The 13,520-nt window shown below is 38.5% G+C and overlaps 1 protein-coding gene and 1 long non-coding RNA gene across 2 annotated transcripts; one reads left to right on the forward strand and one right to left on the reverse strand.

Annotated features, from left to right (window-relative positions):
- Positions 1–436: 436 nt before the first annotated feature.
- LOC307023572 lies at positions 437–2,774 on the reverse strand. The gene is made up of 2 exons (XR_013803737.1): positions 2,640–2,774; positions 437–678 (listed from the first exon to the last, which is right to left on the reverse strand). It is a non-coding gene; the product is annotated as an uncharacterized lncRNA (long non-coding RNA).
- Positions 2,546–11,882, forward strand: rundc3ab (RUN domain containing 3Ab). The gene is made up of 11 exons (XM_079656877.1): positions 2,546–2,906; positions 6,200–6,315; positions 7,297–7,424; positions 7,541–7,626; positions 8,296–8,385; positions 8,492–8,572; positions 8,698–8,863; positions 9,451–9,608; positions 9,776–9,895; positions 10,479–10,579; positions 10,687–11,882. Exons 1-11 carry the CDS (start codon positions 2,800–2,802, stop codon positions 10,827–10,829), a joined length of 1,296 nt encoding a protein of 431 aa, XP_079513003.1. The 5' UTR covers positions 2,546–2,799; the 3' UTR covers positions 10,830–11,882.
- Positions 11,883–13,520: the final 1,638 nt, after the last annotated feature.

Below are 13,520 nucleotides of genomic sequence, written 5' to 3' on the forward strand. Positions count from 1 at the left end.
ACCTGAGCTCTTTAAAGACCTCGAGCATGAGTGACAAAACCTGCAGAACAAGGTAAACACACAGGAAATTGAACCTGCAAATGTCAGGGCTGGTTATAAAATAGAGAAAAATATAAAGCGTAAGATTATTTTAGTTTTTCTTGTAGGAGTATGCATTGAAATGAGGAAAGTGAATCAAATAAAACTGAACTAAAATGAATGGGGGTGATTTATTTACTACTTGTTAGCCCTATGTGTTTTCAAGGCAATGCACACATTTACGGCATACTGGTACTTCAGGATCACATGTAAAAGTAAAATAAAAATGTTTTTTCAGTTTTCTTAATTATTTATTTGACCTTTATTTAACTAGATATGCCCTATTGAAGTTCGGAACCCGTTTTTAAAGAAAAAGCTTTCCAAAGACAACCAAATAAAGGTTACAAACAATACAATAAAAGATTGAGAGATTAAGATTTAATGTCAAGAGATTGAATAATGTGATATCAACAGAAAGGCTATAAAAGGCGAAATTAAGAATGCAATTTTAAATCATGTAGTTAACAATGTTCATCACGTCTGCCAGAGATATCAGATCCATTTCTTTGGTTTCCTCCTGCAGACTATCTCTATAAGTGGCTGGAGCAGAAAACCTGGAGGCTTTGTCTCCTCTCGTTGTAGTGACAATATGGTGAGACACTGTGTACAAAAGAGGTGTCACCGTTACTGCAGGCAATAATGAAAAGTATAAAGCTCAGTGTGGTTCAATATGATAATTCCATAGTGGATACATATCCTCAACGTTCTGAAATACATGAGCCGAGAAAGATGTGAATACACTAACATGAGATATATATATATATTTTGTTCGTCCTTTCCTTTTCGTTTAGATGTCTGTGAGTCATCAAAAGCATGGATTTCTAAGCAGTTAGAAAATATACGGAATAAAGCTCTGCCCCCTGTTGAAAAAAGGAAACATTACAAGGTAACATGTTCTCACTGGTTTACGCCCAAGATATAAATCAAGATACATAAACTAATTATCAAGCAATATTTCCGTGTGCACTGTTTCTGACTTTCCCACCATTAAAACCCTAAAGGCAGAACATCCCTTTTAGAAAAAAAAACACATGTAAATGTAAAAAAATAAATAAAAGCACAATAACTTTAGAACAGAGTTTGACTTGCTTATCATTCAGGCATTTAGAATATGGTTATCATGATACTGAAGGAAATGGGATTAGTTTTTAAGTAGAAATAGTGAACATACCAAACTCCAAGCACACATGGACTTATCATCGCAGTAATTCAACATTTGTCAGATTTGAATATAACTAATTTAATCTAACAGTACATAACAAACAAATAACTGTGACATATATGTTTGCCCTAAAATGTGCTCTTCCTTACCCTACCATTCCAAAAATGGATCCGAAAATATTTGATGATAAAAAATGGGCCCATACATTATCTTGTATATCAAGCAATTCAACCTGAACCACATTTTCTATATTCTATTAATGGGCACTTCTAGTTTATTCTGCATATAAGCGATATGCCCTCTGATTGTCCTTTGAGATTACAGACTAAAATTGTATATTTCACAGCTCTGGTGTGAAAACAGAAATATAAAGCATCCGAACATATGGAGCGCCAGACACAGATATCCATGAGTGATTGCTCCTCCACCAGGACAAACAAAAAAAACACCAACCCCCACCAGCAATGTATGGTGGCAACCAGCTGTCAGCTCATTAGAGAGGAAAGGTTGGGGGGCAAAGTGTCCACATGATGACACCGTACACTAGCTAAATCAGGATCCAGACATCATCTACTGTTAGCAAGAGGGTGAAGGAAGAGGAGAGAGGAGGAGAGGCTGATGGGAAATGACAGGAGGAGGAAATGATCAAGCATTATGACTAGAGGTGATGTCAGTCACTCAGTCACTCTCATTGTACAGTAAACCCATTTTCAGAGGCTGTTATTGAACAGGAAACTTAACGCTCAGTCACATGATCACATGGTTATACATTATGTGCTTTGTGGCCTTAAAGAGAAAGTGTGGTACATAAAACAAAATGCAATTTTGGGAGCTCTCTGCATTTTATTTTGCAGAACAGGACAACACACACAGTATATCATAAATATGCTTTAAATACACGTAAATAAAACACCATTGAAAACATGTCACAATATAATCAATAAATCAATAATGAATTATTGTTATAGGCTATTTTTGATTGTCAAAATGTGTAATATTTGTTTCACTTAAATTTGATTTAGTTTTTTATATTACCTTTCATTCAAGTCTAAATGTTGTTATTTGACATGTTCAGTCTTTTAATCATTTGTATTTGTTGTCTTCAGTCTTTTTATTTTCTGTTTTGCATTTCATTTAGTTTCTTCATTTAGTCATGATCCGTCTTTTGTTTTATTTATTTTTTCAACATACTCAGTCTTTTAATTGTATTTATTTCCCCGACATGTTAAGCATTTTTATTTATAATTTTTTTCTTCATCATGTTGAGTCGAGTCTGCATGATGAGCCCATGACGTCATGTTGAAGTCATAAAGTAGGCGGGGTCAGAGAGAGAGCAGCAAATGTAATGCAGCCCTCTGCGAGTCCTCTGTGTATGAGAGTAATAATAAACCCCACATACTGCATGTTCCGGTGTTTCTGATGCCTCAGGCTGTGTATCCTCCGGCGTAAGACGAAGCACCAACTGCCGGCAGGAATCAGCTTCCTCTCCGGCCAGGAGTGCATGCAGAGTGCCGGTGGCCGACAGGGAGGGGTCCTTTGATTTCAGGGCTTCCTCCTGGATGGAGCCCGGCTGTGTGCAGCCAGCGATGGCCATGGAAGATAACTCGAAAAAAACACCGGGTCGTAACATAGCGGTGGAGAGAAAAAACCTGATAACCGTGTGCAGGTCAGTGTGCTGTCAAAGTGTGTGTGTGTGTGTGTGTGTGTGTGTGTGTGTGTGTGTGTGTGTGTGTGTGTGTGTGTGTGTGTGTGTGTGTGTGTGTGTGTGTGTGTTTTAAGTGCCTGGGATCTGAATTTAGTGCAGGATTTAACAGGTTAAATGTTGCATATATGACAAGTGGTCATGTGGTTATAATTTGTTAATGTTTTTTCTGGTGTTTTTATTCTAACACTAGATAATAAATGCACACAAGACATCTTCTGACATGCATGCTTACGTCATCCTCATAATAATTCATTATAATGAACTCTGGGCCTGTGCGGACATGAAGCCTGCATGTGTATTAACAACCTTTTAATACACATCATGTTTATTTTATACTTACAAAATCAGACAGACTTGCCTCTGAGTTTAGCAGTGTCATCTCTGTCAGTGAGATTTATCTCCTCCCTCCTGATGGGGTGGTTGCTATGACGACAACCTTCCTGGGGCAAGGACTAGCTGGTACCCCTGGGACTCAGGGCAGGGAGGCAGTTACTTAAAGTGTCCTGATTGAACCATGAGGGGGGTTTGGATAAAGGTTTGTACTTCAAAGCTTTTTCCAGAACACATACAGTATAGACATAATCATACTGTATGCATGCTTGCTATTGACCACACAGTGTAAACATCAGCACATATAAACTATATGTTTACATGCATGTAATATTAACTTACCGTGAAGATCTTCATTCAGAGATGTGGTCTGTAGTTAGGTCTGCTTTAAAGTAACTAGCATCACATTTAAAGCTGCCACTATCAATATTTTTGAGCTCATTGTTTTGATTGTCCAGTTCGCACATTTTCTGTTTTGGTTCACTTTCAATTGCTCAAAACAGCTAAACTGCTGACTATTTGTTACTTTTTCTGTGCCAAACAGTTAACAGACGCAGTTGGCGATTCGCAAGTAAACATTTAGCAGTTAAAGAGCCAAATACTTCCATCTGGAGCATTGAGGAGACCAGAATTGGAGCTAAAAGGAGAGTTCATATTGGACTTATTTGTCAGGGACCAGAAAAATAAACTTATATTCATGCTGAGAATTTGCTCAAGTTGCCGAAATAATCAGTTATTTCAGATAGAAATTGGCTATTTATGAAACTGACATACAATTCACTTTACTGGGAATGCACGTAGATTTAGACTTTTGCCCAAACAAGTGGTAATTGCACTTGTTTATTAAATCTGGCAAAAATAATGGCACAATCCTTAATTTAAAGCGCAGTAAATGTCTAAACTCTGGATTAATGTCTGCTCTGTCCAGAAATATGCTGCTTGTTCTGCCAAATTCAGATCATTGATACTAAAGTCAACTGGAAATCCTGTCATCAAAACATCTCTTATCTGTTTGTGTTAGGCCCAAGTCATGTGACTGGAGTCCACATGTCCAGTCATACATTATGTTCTTGTCGTATGTACAACTAACAAACATTACACACACACACAAACACACATTCAAACATCTGGTGCAGGTGAACAGCACCTCTGTTGAAAAAAGCTTATCTGTGTCATGTGACTCTGCTGTTTATAGTATAGTGAAATCACGAGGGAGTGTGCTTTTTCTGAAGATAGTCGGACATTTATTGTCCAGTATCTGGCCACGGTCAGAGCAGCTGAATGAGACATTGTTGTCCCTTGAACAATGGGGGTTGAAATCACTTGCCTCAATTGCCTATGTTTGGAAAAGCTTTGTCTGCTGTCTTACGGACACACACGAACTGACTGTGTGTTTACTGTAAAACGCCCAGATGTGTTTTACTTTAAAAATGTTAATATTTGGCCACTAAACTCTGTGGTTCTAGAGTCAGTAAAACATGACCAATATCTATCAGAAACAGTGTTTGTTCATGCACTTCATGTTGACCGGGTTTCAGTTGTGTCTATGTCACCCCACAGCATATCTCCTTGTCACTGGAAAAACAATATTTGGCAGGTGTTCCTCCAGCACAGAGACCTGCTGAATTATTTAGTCTCCAGGAAAAAATATTTAGAAGTGGTCATTTCAAGGAAAGGACAATGTTGCCTTAAATAAACAGCATTAATATGGCAGGAGTTCACCCCAGTTGACATTCAATTATTCAGGCACATTGTAACACCAGAATCCATTTGGCAATTTTAAATATTTAGCCATGCTAGACATGTAGGGATGGCACTGTCTGTCACATGGTCCATCCCAAACTCAAATCTCAACAACTATATGGATAACTATGAATCTAATACAGAGATTCATGGTACCTAAATATAAAAAATGTATCCTTTTTGTGACGAAATACCTGCAAAAGTAATCACATTCCCACCAGCCATTGATTATTTATGTTTTATCTATTTCTTATTATTATTGAGTGTTTATTTTGACTATTTCACTTGACAAAAAACGGTATACATAGAGAATTGCAAAACAATTACTCAATGCTTATATTACAATGTTTTTGTATAATTGTCATTTACAAAGCTTGCCTGAGAAAGCCCTTTTAATATAACAAATATGAAACATGTTCAAAAATAAAACAGTTGAGCAGATCATACAGTAAACACTTAGCATTGCCAACAGGATGTCTAGATGAATCAGATAAGTGACCAGAAGCGGATTCATCAGCTAAAACTCCCTTTTGTTAATAAGACTGAAAAAGGGATAGTGATGAATATATCTGCTTTATTGTTAACTCCTAAGTTTGTCATTCCCCAACAATTGTGTTGATTTCTGCTTTTCTTTCACAGAACTATTCCAAATATATTTCTTATTACAGTCACTTTCATTATTGTGCTGGTTGTCTGGCTACTTTTGTTTTCTCATTTTAATAATGTACTGAAAAACAACATACTATGGGCTACAGGCTTCAGGCATCCATTACATCACACCAGAGTCATAAATTCCAGCTGTCCATTTCAAATTAAACCAAGTCGTCAGAGCTTCCTGAAAGCGCTCCATTAAGTCTACCTTGTGGATGAGTCAGACGGAAATGGACAGTGCAGCGTGACTGGGCAGAAATTCACATTAACATCACAATTATGGGAATAGCATAGTGTGCATTCAACCTAGGATTCAGTTGCTTCTCATTTGAACCATTTTACAGGTTTTTATCGTTTGTTCATCTAAATGTATCATTCCAACATGGTTATATCCTTATAATTCGTTAAACTGAATCAAAGGAAGAAGTAATCCATTAATCGCATCCCTGACTAATCTGTTCCCACAATTATATTTTTCCTGGCAAACTCTTTGTGTATAACTTTTCTCTCTCTTTCTCTTCTCTCTCTAGGTTTTCAGTGAAGACGCTGTTGGAGAAATACACAGCCGAGCCCATCGATGATTCTTCTGAGGAGTTCATCAACTTCGCAGCCATCCTTGAACACATCCTCAGCCATCGTTTCAAAGGTACAACTTATAATCAACGACATGTTCAAAAAACTTCAAAAAAACATATTGAAATTGTTCATTACATACTGTTATTGATTATGGATTTTTAGACGACAATACAAGTTTTAAACTATTTTTCGTCAATATTAAAGGTCACCTATTATGCAAAATCCAAATGTTCCTGTCTTGTGTACATAACCATGTTTCCCCTCTGTGAAAAGACATTCTGAATGTTACAGGAAAAAAGATTCGCTTTGTTTTTGTCCGGATCCATTTATATACAAACCTGTCTGAAAATGAGCTGATCAGATTTTGGCCACTTTATGATGTCATAATGATTTTTTGGCATGTGTAACCCTTTATATATATATACAGTCTATTAGCCAATAACCAACCAATGTAACCCCCCCCCCACCTTATCACCTGAATCTCCTCCTAGAGCACCATTGTGTTCTTTTTAACCAAATCTCTCTCAGAGGGGCGTGGGGAGGGGCTCCTTATTTTCATCTAAAGTAACAGACAGAGAATCAGCACTTTTGAAACAGGACTGAAACAGAGGGGATTATGGGATGCTGCAATGATCTGTTTGGTGTTTGGAGCCAAACACTTCAGAGACATGTTTTGTATATATCTGAGACCTATAATAAAGTAATGAAAAACAGTATAATAGGGAACCTTTAAGAAATGAAGACGTGATTAGCCATTGACCATTTATTAAAATCAATTCCACCATCTCTCTGAATTCAAATTAATAAAAAAATGTTCACAATATATTATAATTTATTGAAAAGAATTGTCTAACATGCTGTTTGTTCTATGTACTTAATGTTTTTCTTTATAGTCGAACATTGGGCTTTCTCTCATACTGTACTGTAGCTGCACCTGTTTGCCCAAGACTACACTCTGTGTTTACTGAGATGAAAACACATGAAATAAGTTGATAGCCAGGTCCAACATATAATTGTAAAAAATATCTTATTCACGTTGCACTCCTTTCAGGCTCCGGCAGCTGGTTTGATGGTCAGAGGAGTTACTGGGACTATGTCCGTCTGTCCTGCGCTAAAGTCCCCAACAGCTGCATCAGCAGCATCGAGAGCATGGAGAACATCAGCACCTCCAGAGCCAAGGCAAGACCTCCGTACACTTAAAGTGAACATTGAAAATTGAAAGGATTCACAGTGAGATGTTATAGTATACAGTAAGAAATGTAAAGTCCTTTCTGAACCTTGTGTGACTCCTTCAGGGGCGAGCCTGGATAAGAGTGGCCCTGATGGAGAAGAGGCTCTCTGAATACATCGCGACTGCTCTGAGGGACAGCAGAACAACCAGGTTAGAAGCCACACACACACACACACACACACACACAGACACACACACACACACACACACACACACACACACACACACACACACACGCACACACACACACACAGACACACACACACACACACACACACACACACACACACACACACACACACACACACACACACACACACACACACACACACACACACACACACACACACACACAGGTTTCTCCAAGATGTGCTTAGCATTACATTATATACTCTAATTTAAACCTACTACTTCATCAGTACCAGCAAACTTTCCTTTTTCAATCCTTTCTATAATTTGAAAGTTTATAGATAGGGGTCTATTCATATATCATTCAGAGCCTCATGTTTATCATTTTTAATTCCTAAATAGGATACATGGCAACGTTTCTCTATACAAGCCACTTACTCTATTGCATCAACAAAATGAACAAATCATTTTAACCCGGCATTATCCAATAATTAGTTTTCTTTTCTAAAAATGTTTGCAAATTAAAACATTTATTAACATAATGATTAATTTGCATATGAAAACACAACATTTCAGAAAACTTGTAATAGAAAAAAATATTGTCTTAATATAAATGATCAATTGGGCAAGTTTAATGGTGGTTTATATTTGTTAAGTTTTTTACCCTATTCACCTGAGTCTCACCTTTAGGAGGTTCTATGCAGAAGGAGCCATCGTGTTAAGGGAGGAAGCCACCGTCCTAACAGGGATGCTCATAGGACTCGGAGCCATAGATTTTAAGTGAGGAAACCTTAAAAAAATGTTATCTACGCATTAAAAACACTTGATTTGACATGGCTATGTGATAATATGTTGTCTCCTGTCTGTCTGGTTTCTCCTTCTGTAGTTTCTGTCTTAAAGGAGAAGCCTTAGATGGGAAATATTCTGCCGTGATTGACTTCACACCTTACTTGAAATTCACACAAAGGTTTGTTCATTAACACTGTAGAGAAAAGACAAAGTTAATTAAATCTCCTCTTTAAATACCCTACTAGGAAAGTAGATTTTGATACTAGACACTTGAAAATAAATAATTGAGTGCTTCTGCTGCAGCTATGATTACCTGAGTGATGATGACGATCGACACAGTGTTGACAGCACCACAAGCGACGACAGCGTCCCGGACCACCCCTACATCCCCCTGGTCCCCGACGAGGAGAGCTTGAGCACAAAGTGTCGCAAGATGGAGCAGAGGTTCAACATCGTCAATGCTCAAAAGGTAGACAACCATATTTGGGTGTTTGACAATGCACAGGATAGTATTGCTTGAATAAATAGTGTTTCCACTTTTGGGATATAGGGTTGTATACATTATCCCAAATGTTTCTATGAATTCAAATCCAGAAAAAACTGTAATTTAATCAAGATAACAGTCTGTTTCATCTGGTCGTTTGTTACGGCGGCTTTCCCCTTTACCCATGCATTAGCCCTGTGGTAATCTGTCAGAAATTAACCTTTTATCGCCAATTTGGTGGTTTTAACGTTGTTTTATTTAAGTAGGCATGTGTGTAGCAAGTAGAGTTACATAAGTTAAGTATGTTGTAAGGTACCTATGTGCGTTAAAATAAATCAACACTCCGTCTCCTTGGTGAAAGTCATTTTGTTATTTGACCCATTAATCAACCCTAACCTCCTCACTACATGGACTTCACACTTCCTCACACTATTTCCTTCTTTTCCTTTGTAAAAAATTGCATCACAAAGTAATTTCTGTAATTCACTCAGCATCTCTGTTGGACAGTTTCTAATTTGAGTATCCGAGGATGAAGATATGTCCTGTCACTCAGTGTGGACGTGTGTTATCAGGGTTACCTGGAGGAGCTTGTACGCCTGCGTGAGTCCCAGCTGAAGAACACAGAAACGGAGAACAAGAGGCTAAAGGCCCACCTGGAGGAGCTGGAGAGCCACTGCAGGCAGGAGAAGAAGGAACTGGAGGCCATCGTCCTGGAGCTTCAGGAGCAGCTGTGAGTGATGTCGACTGACCGCATGTTACCCTCATATTCCTCACTTTAAACCATAGAACAATTATGCATTTTCATTTGTTTAGGTGAAGGTTTTGACGTGTCTGTATCACAGTCCTAGATTTCAATGCTTTTTAGTAATGTATGTATTGTATGCACATTTTGGCCAGGACAAGCTTAATTCCCTGTGACTCCAATCACCTGGCCAAAAACCTTACAATCCCTCTGGTCAACCAGTGGCCGGCGATCCAGATTTACAACAACCAAGACGACGTCAAGCTGTTCCGCCGGTTTGTATTTGTTTAGACAAGGACGTGCCAGTTAATAATAGCCAATATAACTCCCTATAGCCCAGTTTGATATTTTCAAATTGCTCGTTTTTTGGGGGATGATTGGTCCAAGACATGACAAAAAAAGATGACTTCCTTACATTGGAAGCTAAAACCAAAAAATGTAAGTTGCCCATAGATAGATTTAGAATTTCTGCTCAAATACTGTACATTCATATGCCCAAAAGTATTAAGGTGGTATATTACAGGGTTCATATCCACAAATACTGTATATTTGCATACATTTCCTTTAACAATGACCCCTCGAAATGTAATGCATGCAATGTTTTTTACTACAATCAATAAAGAGACTCCATTTTATTATATTTACAGTATTGTTATTGTTATTGTTATCTCTTCGCTGGCCTGGGAGCGCCTTGGGATCCCCCAGTCAGAGCTGGTGTATGTGGCCAGGGAAAAGAAAGTTTGGGGCTCTCTGCTGGAACTGCTACCTCCGCGACCCGACCACGGATAAGCGGGAGAAGATGAATGGATGGATGGATGTATTGTTAACTCCTTAGTTTGTACTTTTCTTGTCCTGCAGGAGGAGTTTCCCCAGCACAGAGCTGCTGTCAGTGGAGATCAGCCTGGACTCAGACTCCCAGAGGACTGAAGGGAAACAGAATGGAGGAGCCTGGTGCACAGGTGACATTTTACAAAGCCACACACACTGTGTTTTAGTGAGATAATAACTAACTCACACAAAACAGTTGAGTTGACCCTCCCTTCGCATGTGTGTCGCACCCTAACAGAAAAGGACTACACCCCCTCCATGATAGGCCTGTGTGGGTCCCTGTCCTCCCTCCGCAGCTGCAAGTCTCTGGCTAGCCTCAAGTCCAGTGAGTGCCTGGTCCACATCAGCAAAGAGAACAGTCCTGCCCTCTCTCCCAGCTAGGGGGCGCTAAAGAAACACTGCCGACCTGTTAACTGAGACAATTCAACATGAAAACACAAAAGACTACTTCTGGGAGGTGGACAAATGCTCTCTTTTGTGGCCCTGACGTGAGTTCCTTCATGCTCTAGGTATCAAGTTACACCTTTTTAAAGCATTTGTGAAAGAGTAGCCTCCCTCTTTGTGGCAAAGACGCAGGAAAAGCTGCTGTACTGCCCGACGGCCTCCTGCAGCTTCACTGTCTCTAATAGTCTTGACACGATTAAGCCTCCTGGAATGCAAACCACTGGTCCAAGATGACCTCTGTTACGTCATGATGTGTGTAATTACAGTCACGTCTCTACTGGTAACATTGAACAAAACATCGCTGTAGGATTGTCCTGTGTGTACTTGTCCATTTGTCTGTGTCTTATCCTTCTTCTGTCAGTGTATCTTATTCCGCCTCTTGCATAATACTGGCGGTGCTGGGTGGATGAGCTGGTATAACCTTAAAGGGAACAGAAACAATGTTTTGCCATATTATATCAGACTATTTTAAAAGAGAGGCTTATACTGTTAACATGGACAGAGGGTTTTATGATGAAGATTATTTAGAAATTAAAAGAAGCAGCTCTATGATATTAGGATGGTTTACAGTTTAGGCCTTATTCAATCATATAGTATGTTAGACACAGATTTTAGGATGTGACAGTAAAGACTTGAGAGGCTATAAAGGTTTGCAGAGCCATTACAATGTGAACTGACATAATATCTATTGCATATGAATGCAAATTGCATTGCAACTATGCAGAATGAATGTTTTCATTGTCTTTTTCTAAAAACCTGGCTAGATAGAGTAGTTTGAGCAGGAGAGAAATAGTGAATGTGCAACGTGCGTGTGTGTCATTTGATTTATTTTTGATTGGTTATTTTTATATTTTTAATTAATTGTATTGCTTTTATCATTTAGTGACATATAAATTGCAATCTCATGCAATGTTGTGAGATTTGGGATGCATTGTGTTATTTAAACTGCAATAAAACTCCCTTTTTTGAAACATTAAACAGTAGAATGTGTATTTGGTTTAGTTTTTTGCTAGTTTGGTGTAGGCCTATGTTCAAAAACAAGCATAAAATAACATTATCATCAGTATCATAACCCTTAGCTGTAGTTAGTGGTGAGTAGAAAAGGTTATGCTAACATGCTAAACTAAGATGGAAAGCTCTGTGAAGATTATTCCTACAAAACATTAGCATGTTAGCATTGGTGTTGTGAGCAAGTTAGCATGATGATGTTAGCATGTAGCTCAAAGCACTGTGTTTCTCAAACAACCTCATAGCTCTGTTAGCATTTCTACAGACTCTTAATCTTGTTCATATAGATGTCCTTCAGGAATTGCCTCCACATTTACATTTAAGTGAATCTTTTTGCTGCATTTAAGAATAGTTGCCAATTTGCCACTCAGAAACCACAGTTTCAATGTATTACATACCTGATCAGGCACAATAACAACACACTGGTAAGATATTAGTTGATTTTTTTTTTTTTTGTAAATAAGTAGCTGAAAACTCATCAATTTCATTTACTGTAGGTTAAAGAAACCCACACACGCTCTTTCACATTGTGCAGAGGTCACTCTTTGTTTTCATGTCTCCCCTTTTAGCTCAACTTTGTGAAGCATGACATCGACTTTCCTCAGATGGGTTTGAAATAGCTTATGTGAGGTCATAGGTTAGGATCATTCATTCATTAACACGGACAAATACACAGAGCTAAACAAACAACAGCTGAAGGTCCTTTGGAAAACCCTGGAAATCAGCTGGAAATGTATTATGTAGGAGACAAATTCCTGATTGACATACTGTCCAATTAACTGCCTGGCTGTAAAATAAATGGATATCGGAGGGTGGGGAAAAGTTTGGTTTAGTTAAATGGCTTTGTCTTTTGCTTTTTTGTCAAAGTGACATCAATTGTTGGGTGCAGTTGCACGAGATAGATGAGCAGGCCGCTGGACACATTCAGCACTTCACCCTTCTGTGATAAAGCACATTTACTCCCATTGTGGTTTGCCATGGACACGAGTGTGTTATCTAAGCGTGGACCGAGGTCTCGTTTAACTAAGTGCCCTCTGAGGACAGTTTAGTTTAGGTCAGGGGACATTGGTAGAGTTAGCACTGGTCCAGGATCTGCCTTGAAAGTGGAGGCCATGTTATCTTTGCCCCATTCTCTTTTCCCCCCATTGGCACTCCCTTTACACAGTGTCCGGACCCTTATCTCCCAAAATGCACACTTTCTCATACATGCAAATGCAACACCCAAACCACTTCCACACAGATGGTGCACAAATGCCCTGTCAGGGTGACTTAATACGCCTCAACTAAGTATGATGAAATATTTGGCCAATAAATAAATGAAGGTGATATTAAATCTATATAGGCCTATGTGGTTTTGTAGCCCATATTGGGGCCTATAAACTACAGATCCCATACTTTACAACTAATACAGTGTTTAAAACATTTGATTGTACCACTGGACTGTACCAATATTTTGAAAGTAATAATAATGAAATAATCATAATTAGTAAGCAAACATTAAAACTGTAGTATATACAAATCTTAGACTGTATGAAATGCGTTTGAAATTGGTCCAGACTCCAGACAACTCTGAAGGCGATATGATTTGTATTTTCAAAAACCTAAAAAACTAAATTAAAA

This window comes from Notothenia rossii (assembly GCF_949606895.1).
Source record: "Notothenia rossii genome assembly, chromosome: 11".
Lineage (NCBI taxonomy): Eukaryota > Metazoa > Chordata > Actinopteri > Perciformes > Nototheniidae > Notothenia > Notothenia rossii.